This window comes from Ambystoma mexicanum, chromosome 9 (assembly GCF_040938575.1).
Source record: "Ambystoma mexicanum isolate Mex_15411 chromosome 9, UKY_AmexF1_1, whole genome shotgun sequence".
Lineage (NCBI taxonomy): Eukaryota > Metazoa > Chordata > Amphibia > Caudata > Ambystomatidae > Ambystoma > Ambystoma mexicanum.
The window spans coordinates 599,075,429-599,098,367 of NC_090931.1; the positions used below are offsets into that span (position 1 = coordinate 599,075,429).

The following is a 22,939-nucleotide window of genomic DNA, read 5'->3' on the forward strand; positions in this document are numbered from 1 at the left end:
ATGACTGTGCCACAGAGACTTGCTTCTAAATGATTGTACAGCAAGCCATGTAATAGCAATTAGAGAAAACGCTTGTTTTGAATTAACATGCCAAGATTCACAGACAAAACTGCACAAATGAGATCATATACAGTTTATGGAAAGGAGAAGTGCTGGAAATATGTTTGGGTGGTGGTTGTGGGGGGGGAAGGGTAGTAATTGGTGGGTTGTGATGGGGTAGTCCCTCTTTTATGTTGTTGGTCGTCCCAGTTTTTCGTTTTGGAAATCTGGTCACACTAACACACATGGACTGCGACCCCTGAGGTCTCCCTTGCTACCCCTGAAAAAAAAGCAAACAATGTGTTAAACGGACATTATGGTTAAGTTGTGCTACTAAAAACCTATGAAATTCTGTGAAAAAACTTTGTTAATGGGATGTTATGGTTCCAAGTAAAACCGAAAAACCCCTGAAATTCGCCAGTTATGGTAAGCTAAGCAACCATAACTCGTGCCACCACCTGCTAAGACTAACACCCAGGACATCAAAGAAGACATCACAAATGTCACTGATGAAATCACTGATGACATCATATGTCTGGCTCACTCTTTTTTCCTTTACTGATATATCTAGGCCAGTAACAGTCAGGAACAAAACATTCACTATATTATAGTACAAAGTACTATATTTGTAGGCTTATACTTCAAATATGTTCTTACAGTAAAGTACATAGACTCAATAAGATTTTCCAACATTTCCATTTGCATTTTGTGTCATGCTAATGGGAATATTGTGGCGTTCATCCTCCATTCCAGGGACTTGAACAGTGGATACCGGCCCAGCAGCCCAAGCGAAGCCCAAACGACGTCTCTGGACCATTATCCCCCCATTCCAGCCCCTGAAATGGGGGATGAAGGCCATTAGCAGCCTAGGTTCCCAAAGCGGGAACCCATGGTACTAAAAAAGAGGATTTTTCTTCCTACACCGGGACGCCTTTTGCGTCCCGGTGTAGGAAAGAAAATCCTTTTCCAAGATGGCCACCATGCAAAGGGAAGGCGGGGGTTCCATACAGGGCCGCTCTACACTTTCCATGGCAGCCTGCAGAAGGCAAAAAGAGAACCCTATGACCACATTACCACAAGCACATTTTTCTTCCCTTTCAAATCTATCCTAATTTCCAATACCTTTACCACAAAGCCAGTCCCAGGTGGACATGGCCACTTTAATCCTATGTTTTGTCCCTTGTGGTCATGGCCAGTAGCCAGATTGTCCGGATCATGACCTTATTCCATGACCCAGACAATCTGGTCATTGCCCATGGCCACAGGCTACCCCTCAGTCACTAAAGGTATACCGCTATTTTTTTGTAGCTACATTATGACACTTGTCAAAAAATAAAACAATGGCACATTTCCAAAACCTTGCTTGCAGGTCCTTGCCAATGCTCCTTACATAAGTTTGTTGGAAATCCACCCATGTTTTATTTTTTCAAAAAAGTGTCAAATGTATGCACATACAATCGTCATATAACGTAGCCCCACTTGACAAAATCCATTCAGACTTTACAAAAACATTTATATCTAGATCTATAATCTTTTTTCAAACCTTTGTGTAGATTTGTCAAATGGCACCACATTTATAAGCCATTGCATTATTTTGGGACCCCCTCTCTAATTTTGCCCCCTCATGACAGAATCCCACCAAACTTTGTAAACTCATTCGGAATCAGGTCAGAAATATACATGCACACTTTCATGCAGTTCTATTAAGTGGTGCCAAAGTTATAAGCCATTCACAAACTGCATTTCACCAACCCTGTAATGCAGAGGTGTCCGCGAACCTCACAGGACTGTCCGCGAACATCAGAACTGCTTGCAGACTTACGCGGCAAAAAGCACCCGTTTTTTTGCTTCTTGCAGCCATATCCCATCCCATCTTCATCACCCCTCACCTCCCCAGAGATTATTTGATAAGTCTGACAAGTGCAATGTTGTGTTTTTTAATATGTTTTTACCGCAAATCCAAGATGGCGGGCGTTTCCAAAAATCTGACGCACTTCACGCTCTACACCATCCAATCAGCGAACACGTCGCGTGTCCGTGGACATGACGCAAGCCGATTAACCAATCGGTGTCCTGTCCGCGGAGTGAACATAGATATCACTAATTTTTTGTGACCTACTTTTTGGAAGGATTTTCACCAAAAAGAAAAGCATGCTTTCGGGACCAAGCTGATGCTCCTGCCGCAAATTTGGTGAAAATCCCTCCAGAGGTTTGGGCTGTAGGCGTAAGCAAAGTTTTTTCCCCGTTCAGTCTATGGGAAAAAAAGAAATCTTGGGACCCCCTTATAACTTTACCCCCTTGGACCAAACCTCACCAAACTTTGCAGAACAATTCAAAGTGGGCCATATACTTCTTTTGCAAAGTTTGGTGAGGATTCGTCCAGGGGGAGCGAAGTTATGAACCGCCCAAAAAGTGCTCTTCCTATGGGATTAGCAATTTAGCCATAACTACACAGCCACTACTGTGGCTGTGTGATATATGTATATATATATATATTTTTTTTTTTAAATTGATAATGATAATTATGTGTTATTTATATAGCGCCTTTATACAATTGAGGCTCATGGGCTGTGGCCAGCAGCATGCGGCTCTTTGTTTCTGGAGTGGCTGGTTTTCCGATCGCTATAGCCGTAAAGATGCTCAGTGGGTTGAGTGCTGCCTGCTGCAATGTGTGTGTGATTTGCAGGTTGCAGGTTTGACTCCCAGCAAGGTCAACTCATCCTTTCATCCTGCTGAGGTTGATAAATGAGTACCAACACAGGTTGGGGGATATTGTATGTATATTTGTTCTATATGAAGCGCTTAAGCATAAGGGCTATATAATAACACATCATTCTCATTTGGCCTTGGATGTCTGCTTGCATTCACATTGATTTGGTAATATGGGCCTATACACACAGATATTAACGATACATATGGTGATCCATTCTTGTATGAAATGTATATCACTTTGCAGCGATATCGGAACCATATTTTTTGTAGTGTACTCGGGAACAATGCTATGTGATGCAACTTTGTTTTGTCGAGGGGTGAAAGGTCGTATTCCATCGCATCCGGTGATGTCACTTTGGGGTGGGTCAAATGACATCACTTCCTGTGATGTCATCAGAGGGTAAGGGTCATGTGATGTCACTTCCACTACCCCTGGCATTTTGGTGAAACTACGTCCCTGGGGACAGTGTCTGTGACACCCTTGGGTTGCTTAAATAGTAATGGATACAATGGAATGCTCTTTAATCTCTCAGGGCAGCCACTGAAAAGTTAGTAACTGCTCCGTCAGCAAGGTGCTAACGCAAATTAAACTAGATTAAAAGGCAAATAGGAGTAAATATTGCTGGATGCTATCAAAGGCCGTCTGTAACCTGCTGCCAAATGACCATTTAAAGTCTTCAGTTAAGGCAGTGGTCTTCACACTAGAGGGCCAAAAGTATGTCAGGGGGGGTGCAGACTCTTTAAAATGAGATTAAGATTAATGTTTTTAATATAAAAAGGATCCAGGTGACTGCTTTTAATAGAAAATGTAAGCAGTATAAAATCTGCGTATATTTTAAAGAGCCTGGACCCCCATGGACATCCTTTGGGCCAACGCCTAGGCAGGTGGAGGGCTCAATTTTGTTTTACTAGGGCGGAGGAGAACACTCGGTATGAAAATATTTGACGGAGTTAAGGTGACAGCAGCCAAAAAAGGGCAGCCTGTAACATGCCCACAAGGCAAGGTGCACATTTAATGCCATGAAATAAATATGTTGCTGTGTAGTAAGACAGCCAAAATAGGGGCAGCTGCATATTTTCCCCCGCACCCATGAGGCGTTTGAACACATACACAGCACAACAAGTTCACAACACTGTGGGATGGTTAGGCATGCATATGTTCTAATTTGTCTTCCGCCGTTGTCCAGAAAAAGATATGCAGAACCCTAATTTGCGCAATATGGATTGACATGATCGGTAGCGACATTACAGAAAATAACATAAGCAGTGTCATCAGTCTTCAATACCCTAAGATACCTCTGGTAAAGACATTAAAATGAGTTTTCACGTGTAAGCCAAGAGAATAATATGCTGTGCAATATCTTATTAGTCACTATTATAAATATACAAATCAATAGTTTAGTAAACCATGAAGGTGTTTCTTCATAGCACAAAATGCAAACTAAATCACTTTGTGACACCCTATGTCAGCAGATCAAGCACAGTGAGATTAAATGATTTTCCCAGGATCACACATTTTGTTAAAGTGGTGAAAACAGTATTTGGACGCAGGCTGTGATTTAAACAGTTGACTACATATCTTCCCAGTGATGGGGCACATCGATATTTTTTAAGGTTTGGGTTAACAAACAAAAAAAATAGTTTTTCTATCACTGCCTTGAAAAGTACAGAAATCACATACGAAACCAACCTGACATTACATGCATTGTTATAGAAATAGGTCAAGCAAAAATACATGTACAGCTTTATTTTCACTACCTTGAATGCACAAATTCAGTAGCAGCCTGCAAAGGAATGTGGACCTAAAAACAATATCATTTGGCTTTAAAAAAGGGATTCACAGTGAAGGAGAATTCAATGTTAAGTTATCTGCTTGAGCCCTTAATTTACACAGCATGCAACGTTATACTGCTCTCCTATTTAATATCACCCACCAATCACACCTTTTAAGGGACTACAGTCCTTACCGAGACACCCCTGTGTCTGGATCATCAACCTCGAATTGGTTTATTGAAATGAGTTTCACACTAAGCTGATACTGGGCATGCTGGTGGAGCATACATTCTATTTCAAGTGGCTGCATTTTAATTGTTTAGCTGTTCATTTATTTATTGCAGCTGTGACTGTGTATAGGTGGGCAGCTAGGGCAAGCACATGCCCACCTCGCATCGCAACTATTCTCCCCTTTTACTCTTTCTCTCCTGCTTCCATTTTCTCCCACACAGCAGTCATTTTGCCCTCCTTTTCGTACTACCAATTACCTCTCTACTATCCCACTCTTTCCTGCTCTTTTTGAACACTGTCATCTTCTGTTCTTGCCACATTGCCTTAATCCTCCTCTCGCCTTTTCTTTCTCCATGTCTGCCAAAGGTTCTTTGTTCTAAAGATACCGCTCTCTTCCTCATTCTGCTGCTATTCACATACTCGCCTGCCGTCCTTCATAATTTTTCCGTCCAACGTTATCCATGTCAAACCAGTTGCCTTTACATTGCTGCCCCTCCGCTGCCCATTGCTCACTCATTTGCCTCCCTTCTCTCCCTTTCTCCTGCCCTCCCTCACTCACTCTTTTTTATTCCCCATTCTCCTAACACTCCTGAACCCCCTGCTCTCCATTTTCCTGCCCTTTAATCCTGTTCACCCTTCATTTCCCCTCAATGTTGAGCTTTATTAACTATTGCCCCATTATCCTGCCCTCTTTCATTCTGTGTACCCATTCACCCTTTTACCCTCACCTGCCGCTGTTCAATCACTGTCTCCTATCTTCCCAAACTCTCAATCTTTCCCCTCATGCTTCTGCCCTCCTTCATTCTCCACTCTCCTGTCCCATCAGTGTTCATGTTACCTGCTCTTTCTCTGCTTTTCTCCCTCACTATCCTTCCCTTATTCCCTCTCCATTTCCATCCACTACCCTGCAGCAGGGCCCTGTGCATCTGGAGGAGATATGGAGGTGATGGGTTGGAGTTAAGGGTTATTTCAAGTGCCACAAGCAACAGCCATAAAACGGTAACCCGTGGTATGTTTGGAGATTAAAAGTTTGACTCCTTTAACTTTGTAGTGTTCAATAACATTTCAAGTGTGTTGTGGAAGAAAACCGGGGACATGCACAAAATGGTTCTGCATGCTGTAGGAATTATTCTGTGATATCACCTCCTGTAATGTCCCCTCCCATTGCATTGAACCCTATAATTTCCAACATTAGCTTCAGGCTTGATCTTTCAATATTACTACCATTGACAGCAAAACCTTGGCGAGGAGGCCCAGCAGTCTCTAGCTAGAGTCAAACCCCTCCCTCCCCCCCAACACAGCAAACTGTAAAAAACACAACTTTAAAAACGTAGCATTGGTCTCTGAAGTTCATCATTGTGCAACCCTCCCACTCTAGAGTCCGCCTCCATGACCTACCCACCTGGGGCCCTCTGTCATGTTTGCCCTCTGGGTCCTATGCCTTATATCTGCCACTGCATGTGGAAGCAAGACCATGTAGAACAACAGGGCTTCGAATCCCGGATCTGCACTTCGAAACCAAACTCAGGTACGTTATTAGGCACTTTATAAAAACAACAAATAAATAAATAAATGTGAGCACTTGAAAACACTACTGGTTGTACAATAACCATAGCTGGACTTGCAATATTGTTCGTCAGATTGCACTGTTAGGTAAGCGTAACTAGTTCAACACAATTACTTATTTACCTTGATTCACAATCAGAGATTATTTGATTAGGCTGTGAATGAAGCATTGACTCGCATTCCCCTTTTACCTGTGGCCAATGTTGTTGTTGCCCTTAGATTTCTGGGAGGGCATTCTGGGAGGCTAGGTTTGAAGTTACAAATGGACCTCATTACGAGTTTGGTAGCTATCTCAGTGGTAAATCCGCTGCTGAGATGCCACCAAACCTTATTACTGTTAACGCCATTTGGTCCGGCGGTATTACTGCCCGATTACAAGTGGTGGTGGCGGTGCTCATCTCCATTTAATTAGAGTCCAGTGGACTCCATGGGGGATTTCGACAGAATTGCTGCAGTCCTAATTCCACCGAAATGTGGCAGAAAGGTGACGGATTTACCTCCAGCTCACAGCTGGAGGTGAATCCGTCAACTTTCCGACAAACTCATAGTTGGGCGGTGCAGTAATGCGACGGCAATGGGATTACCGCTGCATTTTCCCCACACCGCCCAACTCATAATGAGGCCCAATGTGTAGTCAAACGTCATTTCCGGCATTCAAAAGAGGGTCGTGTGAAGTTCACGTTTATGCATAGCCAGGGGTGTTGCTAGGTCTGGAAAAGACCCGGGGCTACGCTAATGTCGGAACTGTCGGGACTGAGGGCTAGCTAGCCTTTTGGTTGTAGCTCCTGAGATTCTATCCGGGGCTACAACCAATAGACTACAGCCCCCTTAGGCCCCCCTCCCCCCGTAGCAACGCCTCTCTACATAGCTCATTCCCTGTGTGGTGATGGACTGCATCAATGTCTGCAGCATTAGCTGAATTTCACACACACATTTCTGAGCTCACTAAGTATCAAAGGCTTTTGCAGTATGCAAGACACAAAGGGGCAAGTGTGATGAGTTGTTGAGCACGCTTGGTAACCTTGTGGTATGGCTGCGTCAGTGTCACTCCGTCACATGTCAGATAAGAGCCATTGACAGGCCGGAAGATCTGGGAGAGTCAGTTTCATGGTAGCAGGGCACAAAGAGGCAGGAGCCTACTTTGGGGGGAAAGGGGGAGGGACAGGGGTGTTTGCCCCCCCCAACTTTTGTGGTGTAACGTTTTGTCCCACTCATTTGGCAGGGGCCCCTTTCAATTAGATGTTATGCCGCCCCCCCAATATTTTCAGCAAAGTTACTCCACTATATATAGAAAATGGGAAAGGCCACTCATTTCAATTGGTGCCTCTTTATGCCGATGTTGCTTCATCGTTCCACTGCTGTAGGAGGTTCCTTTCCTACCTGAGTTTGCTCTGGGGCGTGTACCGGCTTGTGGTGACGGAATGTCCTCTCGCACTATAACCCAGTGGGAGAGGCTTGTGCAAGGACTCCAGAGAAGGGCTCTTGCGCAGGTAGAAGTCTGGGCGCCCCTTGTCACCTCTGCTTCGGAGAAGTAGGTCTGCGGAAACAAACACAAAAACAACTGCTTATGCTGATGTCCCTGCAGAGCATGGGAAGAGGGTCTCCACATATGAGCATGCTGTAGGTAGGCATAGGGCCACCTGAGACTGTCCAGGGGGTGCACACAAATCTCTTAAGGGAGGCCATATAGAACTGTACAGAGGGGGCACATATACTTGCACACAGTGATGCGTGCAGCTTACAAAGTTACATGCACCGAAAGAGCATGCACACCTCTAAACCTCCATGAAGAGAGGGAGCAGGTGCACCAACAGACAGGGGAATATGCACCGGTACAGTGAGAATACAAGCACTAGTCCAGATAGGATGCACACAATTCCAGAGTGGGTTCCATACACAGAGCAGCCCCTTCCACATTTATCATTTCCATCTGTACAGAAAGCCTCTTACAATTGTACAGAGGGGCATTTACACTGATATAGATAGGGTGGATGCACCTTTAGAGACTGGGTGCATTAGCATGAACATAGGAGGCCTCATAAGCCATTCAGGCAGGTTGAATACAAATGTGCAGCCGGTGGTGCATACATCTGTACAGAGGTGGCACACAGAGCTAGTGCACTGCAGAAAGCAGCCCAAAGCAAATAATTGTACAAGAGGGGTGCATGCACCTTGACAGAGGTGAGCAAAAACAGCTATAAGAAGTGGCACATACTTTGGGGTTTAATCAAAGGCCCCAAACCAACAGAACTGAAGTGCCCACTGGAAAAATGACATGCCAGCATTCAGAAATCTTCACGCTAAAAATTGGCCTATTGAGGCAGACTATGTAGGTGCCTTTCTGCAGTAGAAACCCAGAGAAAGCTGAAGAAAAAAAAACATGTAATCGGAGTGTAAAATGGAAAGGCACATCACAGTGCTGGCTGAGAAATAAATGCTGCATTTTCACTGAAACTGCCACCCATCAAAAAGTGGTTCACTGTGACAACCCGGCCTCACTTTTTCAGCATAAAACGAACAGCAGATAATTACAAATGTATTTTTATTAATGACTGAAAAGTTTGGCATCATGAAAGAAGACACAGACAACAGATTCTATGTATAACAAAAGGCTTTTAGTAAAGAAAATGCCAGGAAGGTGTTAGGCCTAATTTACCCTGTGATAAGGTGGGATTTCCTTACCTTAGGAAACTAAGGATTGTCTGAGTCAGTAAGTTCAACTGAAAAGTCTGTCTGTGCACAAAACCTAACCTTCCTTCACAACTAAGACAAAACAACGTGTAGGGATGTCAACCATAAACTAAACAGTGTTCCAAAATTAAAGTTCTGAGCTATTTCCAGCTCGGGCCTACTTTTCAGCTTCTTTTCCCCAGATGTCAACAATTTGCTACAATGTTCAATTTACCTTCTTTTGGACTTGAACTAACAAAGTTCCACACTTTTGTAAATGTCAGGATGCCCTTTCCCAAGTTCAATATCATAAGATGTCAAAAAAAGAAGTATCTTGAAGCTTTGTCTTTACACTGTGTTTCAACAATTCTTTACAGCTCAGTGATCCCTTCCCCCAAGTCTTATATGTACCAACGGTTGTTTTCCTTTTTGACCCAATAGCAAGCTTCCTTTTTTGCATATGGGGGATTCTCTGCTCTGGGCGCATTTGTTGGATCACACAATCTACCCATTACAGGTCACGCAACCAGGAACTCCCTGTTCTCTTTGAGTAGTTCAATATTCAGCCAAAGAAGTTTTTTCTTAAATGCAACTCCACAACTTCAATAAACCAGTTGTTTCTCAAATTCAGCTCCACAACAAGCACTTTCTCAACCTTGACTGAATCTCTGCACTCAGAGTCCTTCAACTTAGTTTCCTTTTTTCTTTCAGTTCATAGATCAAAATTAGCAAGTTTATTTGCATTCAAAGTTGGTATTCAATGTTAGCAGTTGTGCTATTTCATGCAATTCAATATTCAAAATGCATAGTCTTTGCCTTTCCTTTCTTTTCAGGATTCAATAAATGCAGTTTAGCTTATTTCATTCAGTTCGGTATTCAATACATGCAACTTTGATTATTTACGTGGACCGCTACTATTTTCACAGCCCCCTGGAGCGGCCAGGTGGTTCCAGTGTCCCTGACACTTACCAGGATCTGGTAGCTCCCCTTTGCAGCTTCTCCCCAAGTGAGAAAGCCTGTTTTCTTGATGCTTCGTTCAGCACATGCCGGCTTCTGTGCCCAGCTCTGCCTGCGCTCCACGTCCTGCATAGTCCCACGGGCAGGACTCCAGGGATCTTTGTCGGCATCTCTGAGTCTCAGTTTCACGATCTCCAGTATAGCCCTGGGTATAAAAAGGATCTCTGCCCAAGTTCCCCAGGTCTCTCCTCCTTCAGCTGCTGCTTCCTCTTCCACTGCTGCTTTCAATGTGCTTTTGCATTCCACCTTTTATACACCTGTGGTCCGTTAATTGGCTGCAGTTGTATTACATCAACCAATGCGGCCTGACTGAATAAAAGGACATGCCTGACCGTCATGCATATTCTCCGTCCCAGTACTAAAGCAGTGAGTGTAAGTGATGTCCATTACTCTCAGTTGCTTCTTCCTTGTCTCAGTATTAGAGTGATGAACGTATGTGATGTTCATTACTCTCAGTTGTTTCCTCTTCGTCTCAGTCCTGTCTGGTACAAGAGAGGAATAGAGGGGACCTGTTCTACAATTACCCATAAAGGTCGGGGGAAGGTTTGGTAGGTTGTCACTAGAATAAAAGGAATACTGTTTATTGTCCCAAGGTACCTCCCCCAATCCTACTCCTCTTTCTAACATGTCTACGGTGATATTGCATGTTCTTCTCAGAGACAAGAGAACATGGTGAATGATATCCTATAACCACTTCTGGGATAGTGGTTCTCCCCGAAAGGAGGGCGTGGAATACTGTGTCTTACCCTCAGGGCATCCCACTTACCATCCCCAAGGAGCCTCCATCCAGGTGGTCCCCGCTTGCTTGTCCACCCCCAACGGCAGCATCTAAAAGCAATGGCCTTTCCCTGGCCACCTGCATAGAGTATCCAAGGGGAGTAGTTATGAGAACGCCCTCAGGTTTCTCACACAGCCCCGCACTTTCAGCTGTCATATTTAAAACAAATACTGTGTGAGAAGAAAGAAGACATCCACTGATGCAAAAGCAAAATGAACCATGATCAGTAACATACACAGTATTTCAAAGAATCAAGGCTTATGTTAGGAAATGCAACACGTGAGTGCATTTCAGCCAAGCACAATCGGTGGGTCACTGGGCAGAATTAGAAAATGGCTTCCCCCACTGCAAGCCTGGCTCTTGCATGCCAGCTAATTCCAACTGCAATAAAGTGTGGCCTGCTGCTCTAAAGGGTGCTGAAAACAAACTTTCCCCAGACCCGTTGTCTTTGAAGGCACATACTGTGGAGAGCAAATGGCTTAGCCAGTGTGTGACTGGAATGTGGGGAGGGGCTGCAATCTAGAAAAGCTGAGCTCTAAAAACAAAAATACAAAAAAATAGGCTTTCAGATCAAAATGGTGGTCCACTTCAGATAACAGGACAGGATGCCAGATGTCAGCAGGGTCTTGTGACCTCACAGGGCCGGCCTAGTTCATGATCTGCAGTGGGAGATCTCTGTGTAGCCGATGCATCCCAAGTATTTACGACTTGCAGCCTACCAACTTCAAACAACAGAGAGGCAAATAAAAACCCAATCCAGGAAGCTCTGGCCACATGCTGGCCAGGAATGGCAAATGACCTGTAGAGCTCCAATATGCATACACATGAAGATTTCTCATTAGTTTCAAAGGATTATCATAACTTATGCAACCATACGTCATACTGCATTCATTTGTGTGCCATTTTTAAGATTAATTCCAGGCGATTTTGTTGAAATAAAATCCATCCGCTTGTGACCTAGGCAAAAATGTGTTTCTAGCTGCTCTGAACATGTCCCGAATTTAACAATTGCCATGTTGGTGGAGGGTAAAATTAGTTATTTGGAAAATAAATCGCATGTTCATAACTATTGCGATTTTGGTGTAAACTGTGGAAAATTGCCACATGCTTGTGCAACATGGTGCAGACCCGGCTGTCGTATTTTGCATATATACACACACATTATGGCAGTTACTAGTATATTATAAAGTTTTGCCACATAGCTACTTTTTTGCCAAAAAGTTAACATAAAAGGGGGGGGATTTCAAATGAGTTGCCATGTTTCTGTTCTAGACTCCTAAACTAATCCTTAAAGAGAGGCTGGACTGGGGAACGGGGGGAGAGGGGGGGGAGAGAAGGATAACTGTCCAATCCGGGTTGCGAGAATTCTTGCAGGGCACTGCCCAATATTGACATCTTGATGGTGTCATCACTGGTATATAAAGTAGATGCAGTATAAGGGAGGGGGGATGGTAAAAATGATCAACTGACAACCGCAAGGAAACGCCAAAGGAGATTTGCTGAAATTGCATCTGGGTGGAGCGGTCTATTGCTGGTGAGGCCTAAAAGTTGACTGGCCCCATATGGCGAAGATCTGGGGACCATCCTTGTGAGTGGAGTGACCGGACCCCTGCCCCGTCCTCAAAGAGGGTCCTGAAATGCAGCTGTCTTTCTTGAACTTTAAATAGAGGTTTTCAATGTAAGTAGAATTGCGCCATTTGAAACCAAATGTGGGGGAATATGCTTGCCTTAAATCCTTTCGCTTTATAGTGGGCAAATTGTGTAGATCCTCAGCCTATTTGACTGAATATTAATTTAATTCCCATTTAGCAAAACACTCCAGGGTGAATTTTTTTGTTAACATTAGAAATTAACAAAGCTCATTCCCAGTGTACGCTGAAAACTATAGCCTGTAATTTAATTGGGTAAAACCATTTGTCCTCTTGACACAGACTTCTGTAAGGAAGGGGGTGTCCTTGTCCCTAAACTAGAACAATCCCTAACTGCCAGCTTCCCCAACACAGGCTTTTAAGTGGAGGGGGGTCTGAAATCCCAAATTCCTAAATCATACCAATTTTTCAGTCCAGCTTCCCAACAAAGACCAAAGTAGGGGGTGGGGGTGGGGGTGGGGGGTTGGGGCGGGGCTGAAAATCAAACTTCAAAATCACCCTGTGTTTATTTTAAGCAAAAGTGTCGGTGAAATAATAATTGCCATATGCATTTGTATAAATCTGTAATCCACACTGCTAGCCTGTAAAGCGTGCAGGAAAATCGAAATTGCACAGGACTGCATATGTAAATTGATTTTGTTCATTGACCAGTGTTGATTATTTTATTATTGAAATCAGCATAAAATAAAGTTGTGTGACTTGTGTTCGTCCCAACCAACTTGTGTGATTTCTTTATGTAAAAAGGAGTTTGTGTGCCAAAAAGAAAGTGGCGTGTGTAATTTTCGTGTGATCTCCATTGCCTCTAATTTAAATAAATCTAAATATATTTTCTGTACACCGGCCTGGTTCTTGGCTCATCAGTGGCAAAGGGGGAGAGATCCAAGGGGCATGCAATGAATCAGAAATAGGCTTAAGAAAGAATTGACATTAAACATTTTGTTGTGCGACACCTTGATTGGGGCAGGAAGGAACTCTGTGTTTAGGGTGGCCTCTCAATAAAACGTTACAATACGAAGGGGCAATATACAGAACTGTGCAGAACAAGGGACATACACTTGCTACAAAGGGCCATGTACACCAATGAAAAGCAAGAGGCAACCCTATATGTACAGAGAGAGGCAAATACTCCTTTATAGAGAGGTTGAGGACTGCAATATATGCAAACTTAGTAGCTTCCAGAGTAAAGAGTCCACATTAAAACCACATGTGTATTCTGAACAAGCTGCACAGGGCCGGCTTTGACTCGGGCAGTGCCGCAGTGAAACAATATTTGGTGGTCCTCCTCACGGCCCACTGTGGATCCTCTTCGAAAAAAATAAATGAAAATTATACAAATATTTAAACACACCTTTACAACACGAATGGCAAGATGACCAATTGTAACGTATCTGAATGCTTAACACAACAAACATGCAGGACCCGACTACATTTAAGGACCGAGGAAAAATGTACTAAAACAGAATCAAAGTGCAAAGATGCTTGCACAGCCACTGTGTGAAAAGTTTGAAGTACCTGGTTCACAATGGTATGGAATTGAGCGATAAAACAAACACTACACTGATATGGCCAGGATTTCAAGAGGGCAAGGGCAACAACATTCTTTTAGACGGCAAGCACACAAAAGTTGCTTTTTCTGCAAAAAGTCACTGATAACATTTGAAATGTCTTTACTAAGAGCAATGTTATTTTCAATGTACAGCATTGCTAATGAGACAAGCCTGTCTTTGCTAAATTATGAGCAATTTGTTTAATTCCTTTCAATTTGAAGAAACTCCTTTCTCCACTGGCTACAGAGACTGGTATCATTAGTAGAAGGCGGGGGGTGTGCTCGTGGCTATCTTGCTTTTGTACTTTAAAGAGATTAATCTTTCACACTGGTTGTTGCGATACAATCTTGTTTTTATTTGTGCAAGCGGTAGGTTTGTCTTCAATTTGTTGGTATACATATAGTACATCTGGGGCTCTTACATCGCCTGTTGTCAGCCGACACATGTTTCGACCCGTGGGTCTTTATCAAGGCTATTGTTTTCTGGTCTGGTGCCCCATGTGGGGTCCAGGTACATTTTGGGGGATGCTGTCCTGTCGGTACAGTGGCTCCTGTTGGGCTCTGTGTTCAATTCAGCACTTCGCTCCTGGTTGAACACTACTACCGCTTGCACAAATAAAAACAAGATTGTATCGCAACAACCAGTGTGAAAGATTAATCTCTTTAAAGTACAAAAGCAAGATAGCCAGGAGAACACCCCCCGCCTTCTACTCAACAACTGGGGTTTTGGCTAAACCTCTAACAACTCCTGTTATTTTGCGACTCTTGAATTCCACTCCAATGCACGAGGGACAATAGAGCTCAGCAAGGTCGATTCCAAAATCTAGAGCCAACCCCATTTTTTGGTATCATCAGTAGAATGCATAAAGCATCCTAAGCATTGGGGACCTGATCGCACAGGTTACAGCAATGAATTAACTGTTCCACACCTAGTGGTTTCCATGTTCCTGAATGGAACTACGTATTGGGGAAGTGATCGCGCGGGTTACAGCACTTTATTTTTTATAACGTACCTAATACCGTACCCGAGTTCGGTTTCGAAGCAGGGATCCGGGATTCAAACCTCTGTTGCTCTGCGCAGTAGTGCTTCAAAGACCAGCGCATTGCACACCTCGCGGTTTCTGTCTTCCAAATGGGACTCGGTTTTGGGGAAGTGATTGTTAAGGTTACACCAGTGAATGAACTTCAGTACACAAAGAGGTTTAAGGGTGCCTTCTAGATCTATCCTTCATGGATAATGACGTTATGTTCATTGAATCAATGTTCGTATCCAGCAGAGGTTGGTGCCCCCTCCAAGATCCTGCAGTCATCGTGAAGGAAGAGCACAGTGGGAAACCCTGTTAATGTCATGCTGAAAGCGCCATGTTGCATTGTGTTCCTTCATTCATTTAAATCGTACGTGAATAGTTTAATTAAGGTGCCTGCCAAGACATTAAAATTCTAGCATAAACTTTTCTTTTGCGTCTTGAGAATTGTCAACTTGACATTGATAATCAAAATTGAGTTTCCATGCATCGCCCCGTTCGAAGAAAGCGTCACCATCAAAATTAGTGCCCATCACATTGGCCGTTAGCAGAGCCTCTGTGAATACCTTTTCTCTGTAGTTCTGTAAAACCGTTAGCAGAACTCACAGGAGGGACAGCAGTAGACCTCTCCAAAGACCTGGACTGCATGGATTTGCTTATTAGGTTTACTCAAAACAAATAGGTCATACAAGGCCACCAGGGTAAATACAATTGTATAGTCTAATTGATGAGCAAAAGCGTTTGGATTAAGACTTAACAATGCATTAAATTTTCCTTCTTCTGTAATTTCAAGAACAGCATCATTGACTCCCAGGATTATATACTGGGCAGATTTGAATCTTACATTCTAACCATGTTTCACAAAGTGGTTCCACTGTTAAACTTTCAAAAATAAATGTCGCGAAGGCTTTGACAATATGCTGAGGAAGAGAAAGGGACATACATTCTCTGTAGCATTCCAAATAGTGTTATTGATTTGGTTGTAGGTTTGGCAGCATACTCCAGCACCAGACTAAGTGAGACAACCACATGGCGTAGAGAAACCCCATGACGTTATATCAAGGACACGTTCTAGGTCCTTTGATTTTCCCCTTCATATTAGCCCCATTGTCTTATCCCTGCTATTCGCAGCCATTCACACCAAGATCGTAGCCTTTTAGTTCTTGAAGGAAAACATTTGTGAAGCGCTCTCCAGCAGGGTCATCAACTGTTTCAAAACTTAGACTGTGTTCTTGAATACAAATGCTAGCTGCATTTCCGTGCACAAATCCTACGGTGCAGGAAAGCTGTTCTTGGTGACTGATATCTGGATTGCAATAAAGAATTAGGAAAAAAACATTGCTACCTGCTCATGTTTAGGCTATCTGACATTCTCGACCATCAACTGTATTAATATATTGAGATTTTGCACTTCCTTTGCAATCACTCACGGCAGATCTTCCATTATCCCATCAAACTTCGCAAATTGTTGAACAGGCCCTAAAAAGTTCCCTTTACCTTTTTGGTGTGGGCATCACTTGACCCTCTAAAGGCCACATTTTTCACAGCAGGGACCTGCACTATGCCCACAAGACGCTCCAAAACACTGTCTTATAAAGCGCAATGATATGATTGGTTATTTATATCGCGCTTAATACCCATAGGTTTCTGACCACGGACCCGGGGATCGAACCTGTGGTGTTCCATGTCATCTTACTTTCACTGCGAGCACGTTGCCCATGAGCTATCCTCCCGAGACAAGGAAACTCATAAATGACACAAATGCAGTCATTTACGAGTTTGTTTGACTGCAGTCTCATTTTTGCTTCAGTCAATTTCTCAAGGGGAACAAAACGCGTGGGTGAATTCTCATGCTGGCATTGGTGAACGTACGCTATACAAGTAGCTGATTGATTGATTCATGATTCGATTCCCTGCTTCCTCCACCTGTACTAGTTCCAAGTAAAAGCTGGGTGAGTGCCAACAAACTCACAAATGAAAGCAAACAAATGTTAAGCTATGCGCTGCCAAAGGGCGTTTTTGAGCATATGGGAACAAAAAAATGCAAGTAACTTAGCGTGTATTCGAACTACTCAAAGACTAGAACACTTTCCTGAAGGTGACAACGCATAAAACATAAACGTACCATGCATTTAAGGGACAGGTTTAGAATCACCAGCCAGGGAATGATTGCCGGCCAATCAGCTGCCTGGGAACGTGGGATCTATTTACAAATCCAATCCCACACTGTATGGCGACAGCAGGTAGTTCATACCCGGGCTTGACTGTGTTGGCCTTGACTGCTCCCACGTTCACTCCCACAGCCTCCTGCCAACCTACCTGCTATTGTTCACCATGCCACTCCCTAGGGCCCCACTCCCTTATCAGCTTTTGCCATTATGCCAGCATGTCCTTTCATCGGCCATGGAAATCGAAGAGGGCTCCGTTGGAGGATTGCATTCGGTTTCAATGGTTGGTAGGCCTTTTTTCCCCCCTTACAACTGCTGGCTCCTTGGGCTGCAAACTTGCCACAGCTGGGCTTTTATTACTTGTGCTATGCTCTTAACATATCACACTTTATCAGGTGGTAATAACCATCGGCCCTTGCACTTACTAACTTGGGCTGCAGGGAGGCACTTCCCTCGAAATGCAGCATTTTTGATTAGAGGACTTCAATTATATACAGACATGTATATAACCATGCACTATACATTTTACATTGACTATAACTAAGTAGCTGGGAGCTCTTTTGCGCAGCTGGCAACGAAAGGCTGTCCATGGCAGACAGCCCAAAATGTGGTCTCTTGCAAATTCTACACCTAGGTACCCGTGGCCCCCAGGAACTAAGCAAGTTAATGATTCTCCATAAGAGAGGCAACAGCCCACAGCAGGAGCCTCATTAGTCCACATGAGAGTGGAATTGTCCGGGTTACTCAGTAAACCAGGAGCGCCTCTTATCAAGGATGAGCAGAAGTCGGCCGATGGATATTAGATAAGGTATCTCCATTTGGTTCTCAAGCTGACATTTTGCAGGACACACAGATCTCCTTCTGGATGGATGGTCTCTTGAGATGGATCCTTACTGCTGGCTGTGAGTGAGAATTGTTTTAAATGGAAGACTTTGGAGGCTGAATAGAAAGACCTGAATGGAGCGAAGTCGCAAGACAAATGCTTAGAGTAATAAGGCGTTATTCTTCAGGGGACGGCCTCCCATTACGCTCTCTTGGCACATACGTAAGGCTGCCCGTACCCAGGTGGCTCCATCCCCGCAGTCCCTCAATCCAGAACATTGTGACGAGTGGTCCAGCAGTGTCACAGTGACAACTTGGCGCAGGGACAGCTAGACCAGCGACCACCACTGGTGGGTTTGGACAAGGACCTGGAAACATGCCCGTTGAGCATTCTTGGGCCACTTGCCCCTTCTGGTAAGGTCCATCATCGGATATTTTCAGCACGATGAAGATTCGTATTGGTTGCTACTGCTAACCACATTGCTGGTTTTCCGACCTGCAAAATCACACACATGTTCCTTCCTGTCCCTACAGTTGTTTAACATCTATATAGGCCCTTTGAGATCACCATACATTAATAAAGACAATTATATATTTATTTTATGTAGGCTTCATGCAAAATAATTTCCACAGATCGTAAACACTTTGCTGACCAGCTCAGCTAAATCCAGAACTGGATGTCAAATCGCCATACGAAACTCCCCGCACACCTCCAAACCCAATGAAATCCCTCTTCAACCACCTGCTAAACAGACCCCAGTGCCGGCATGCCAAGCACTACACCGCCACGCATCAGCACCGGATCCCCCACACCCGACTGGAGCTCCAGCCCAAACAAAGAGGCAAACAGACTCCACCCACACACTAACACTACAGAACCTCTCTCCACTGACCTACTTTGCCCCAGCACATGTCACCCTAAGTCATGCCTGCCCCACAAATACCCTCAACCCTCCAAGCCACACTACTAACCCACCTCCCGAACTCTCGATCCATCCTAGCCCTTACCATACAACCACTAATATCGTGCCAGGCTTCTGCCTCATCCCCCTACGCATTGAACAAAGCACCTCCGCCTGTGGACAACTCTCCTCCACACATAGCTGACACCCAGCACCTAATCCCCCTAATGCCACATGACAAGTCGACCTACTCGCCCAGCCTAACCTTCCCTTCCCTTCACAGCCTCCATCCCTGCATGGGTCATCTCCCCCCCTTCACCTCCACATCGAGCCAACCCCCTCCCTCTGAGGTGTTCCCTTCCCCTCACCTAGTGCCCACCCAGAAACAAACTCCCCTACCTCAAACAAACTAAATAGCCGGCTGAATAGCATCCACATCAAGGGAAGATCTGTCGCAAAATATCACCACAATATATATGGCCTAATCTCATCTGAATGCTCCGACATCCTCTTCATCACCAAAACCTGGTTCACCCCAGACCTTCGCTCAAGTGCACATGAAGCCTTCCAACCGGGCTACACAAAGCCTCTATCCACCTGGGCTGTGAATCCCTATGTCAAATTTACCCCCCCCCCCTCACCTCCTCTACTTATCACAGATTCTTGTACATTTACCGACCCCCTTGGGATACAATAGAAGCTTTGCGGAATCTCTGAGTGACTCCATCGCAGCAATCAAGGGCTTCCACCCACTCCTCACCGTATTACTTAAACGTCTGGTTTGACATGACCTGTAACCCAATGGCCGGATCACTACCGGACAACCTGCAAACTTTGCAGCTAGCACAGTATAGTCTCGGCCCAAACCCACTCCGCTGGTCACACCCTAGATGCAATATTTAGATCAGCTAACTTCCTCACCATGCCTGGTCGTTTGGCAAGACGACTCATTACCCTATGCTCTTTACCCTATTCTCCTTGGAAACATCTGCCCCCTCTGGCAAGGCCACTTACCCAATGCAACCTCTGGAAGGAAATCAAAGTGACTCCTGACCTGGCAGAGATTCTACTTGCCTCTCACACCTCCATCTCTCCAACCCTGGACCAAGTCACCATCTCCAATTTCGATCTCTGGCTTTCCGAAGCACTTATTTCCATCTCCCCCATCAGATATTTCTCAAAGAGAAAATGCCATTCACCCAGATGGTTCACACCAGCCCTTACAGAACTGAATATTCTCCTGGACCCATCCACATCCAGCAGAATTGTCTATGCCTCCCAGCTCAAACTATATTGCGCAGAGCCAAACATCCTACTACTGGAACAGAACCTCCATAGCCCCACACCCATCCAAGGGATTCTTTAAGCTCATCTCTGAATTCAACACCCCTGCATGCTCCACCTACTTTCCCAGCCACACTCAATGTCTTTATGACTCTCTCTCAGACTATTTCCACAACAAAGCCCAAGAGAGGCATCTGCAACCTCTCTAAAATATCGACCCTTCCCCCTCACCTCATCCCCGACATCAGAACCGCCCTCCCACTTTTCTCCACCTTCTCACTGCTCCCCCCAGAATTCCTCAATCTACTATCACATAGCCAGCCATTATGGGCAAGGACCCTCCAATGGGCAAGGACGAACATCCATATGAGGTGCAGTTTAATAACCCTCACTCATCACCCTACACACCTTCACACCGTGTAAGCCCCAGTCATGTTCCAATCCAACCCATGTATTTCTGTAGGACCAGAGACTTGACTTCCACTGAGATGAGGAAGAACATGGGTTACCCAAGGGAGAGTGATGATAGAAGTACAGGGACGAGGAGGAGGCACAGAGGAATAACGATCGAAAAGGCCAAAGACACTGAAAAGGGTCTTTGCAGTTCCTGCCGACCAGCTGATATAAACATAGATGTACACCATGAGTGGAACTAGCCAACCAGCTGGAGAGGCAGTCCAGCCTTGGATGTTAAACGTCTGAAAGTCAAGGAAGCCATGAGCAACCCTCTCCCTGCTGGGGAACCCTTGTCCCAGTGGTGTGGAGCCATCCGGAACAACAGGGCCATGCCATAGAGCTGCGCAGGATCACTGAAAGCAGAGAAGAGCAGCGTGAACGAAGACCTGCTGCTCCTCAGAGATGTGACGCAAGAGGCAGGTAACGGAAGAGTAACTAAGTCCAGATGGGGGCCGGGTGTGTGAGAATCCCAGTTAAGAGTGGGAAAGTGTGTCAGGAATCTTCCTCAGCACAGTGGTTGGTCGCAGACCACAATTGACGAGAAGAGTGGGAAAGAGTGCACAAGGAATCATATTCCTCGACACAGTAGTTAGTCGCAAACCACTCTCAAAGTAAATAGTGAAAGAGAGCACACTGGAAGTTGTTTTATTTTGTGGTAGCGCCAGGCGGGAGAGTGAACCAGGTCTGCCAAAAGCAAGTCATAAAGAAGTATGGGTCTGGGATCCGCACATATAAGAAAATGTTACATACCCCTTTTTTGTGTCGTAGTACTCGGCAGGATAGTATAGCAAGTACAACTGGAGAAAGAAGAGAAACCAAGGTCCGGGACCCATTACAATTGGGTCTTTGATTGCTAAGAAAGGTCAGGGTAAGGGAGTCATTCCCCCCTGGTGTTGTGAACTGTGAAAAAGAGTCTAAAGAAAGAACACATGGGGAAGCGAGGCATTCCCTCTGGTATTGGGAATTGGGAAAACAAAACTAACAAGGACCAGGAAAAAGGGAGTCATTCTCCTGGCAAATTATCTCGCAAGGAGGATCAAAGCAGGAACCCAGGGGAAGAGAGTCATTCCCGCAGGGATATACAGTTTTGAACTTTGTGACGGAGAGTGTTGAAGGATCAACATCCTTTTTGTTTGTATATCACTGTAATCAGGGCAAGTGAACCAAACCTCAGCTGGAGAACTTTCAGACAGAACTGTACCAACCAATCCAGGAGGAGTGATTTATTCTCCTGGACCAAGTTGGACCAAGAACTTTGGTACAACTGTTTAGTGTTATTACAAGTGTAAGGGACAGCGATACGGACATTTGGACAGAAGGGTGGACTCTAAGTTGATAAGACATTCCATTAGCATTTTAGTTGAGGCAGGGAAACCCCTTAGATATAGGGAGAGGTAGATTTTCTCTTATTTTTTTTCCACATAAAAGTCTATAGCAACCACTATGCCACCCGTGTGTCAGTTTCCTTCTTCTGCACCCTTACAACAGACGTCATAATGTTGTTTCGACAGTCATCTTTACGACTTCCTTTGAAAGGAGTATACAATTATGAAAAATGTCATCAACATTATTTGGGGGGTAAAAAAGGGCAGATAAGGGGTTGGAGGGTAGGAATAGTAAAAAAAAATAGGTGGGGGAAAAAAAAAAATCGACCTTTCATAATTTTGCTCTCTCATTCTGCAAGCAATAGAATGCAGCCGAGTCCCACGAAAAATGTGCTCCAGCTGTCGCATAGCCCCCACATAGCAATCCTCCCCACGCCTTTGCAACATGCGCTGCAAGGTGAACAATTGCTCTAAACCTTCATCACTTTTGCGCACTTGGACCCATAGAATTCAGCTTCGTCTCACGAAAGATTTGGTCCAGCAGTCACACAGCCTCTGGCACAGCATTCTTCCTTATGCCTTTGCAATATGCGCTGCTGCGTGAAACCTAGCATTCTCTGCTAATTTCCGATTTGGCAATACATGTGCACACACACACACATTGTACCGCTCCTTTCATCTGCATGTCTGCTGAGACTACGGTCTTCCGAAGGGCGATCACCCGACACAGCGCTTCGAGGCCATACCAATGGCAGTAGGCGCTATACAAATATCACACAACATAAAATATCTGTTGGGCTGGGAGCAGCGATCGCCCCACTTCTGGTCCTCTGCGTTTCATTCTGGACATGTGTGGGTTCTGTTTCAGTAAAGAGTGTGCTCTGCTGTGTACCCTCTGCCAGAAGTCTACGAGGCGGTGATATGTGAAAGGCAGGTCCCCAGATAAGATTTTGATGTGGAGGTATTTTATGATATT

The 22,939-nt window shown here is 44.7% G+C and overlaps 1 protein-coding gene across 2 annotated transcripts in view; it reads right to left on the reverse strand.

Moving 5' to 3' along the window:
* The window catches only part of SPECC1 (sperm antigen with calponin homology and coiled-coil domains 1), a 1,474,528-nt gene that overhangs the window by 574,528 nt on the left and 877,061 nt on the right, over positions 1-22,939 (reverse strand). For both annotated transcript variants that reach the window (XM_069615230.1, XM_069615231.1), the window contains one exon: positions 7,702-7,858. In XM_069615230.1, the coding sequence (XP_069471331.1) occupies positions 7,702-7,858 (157 nt within the window). The remainder of the gene's footprint in view (positions 1-7,701; positions 7,859-22,939) is intronic.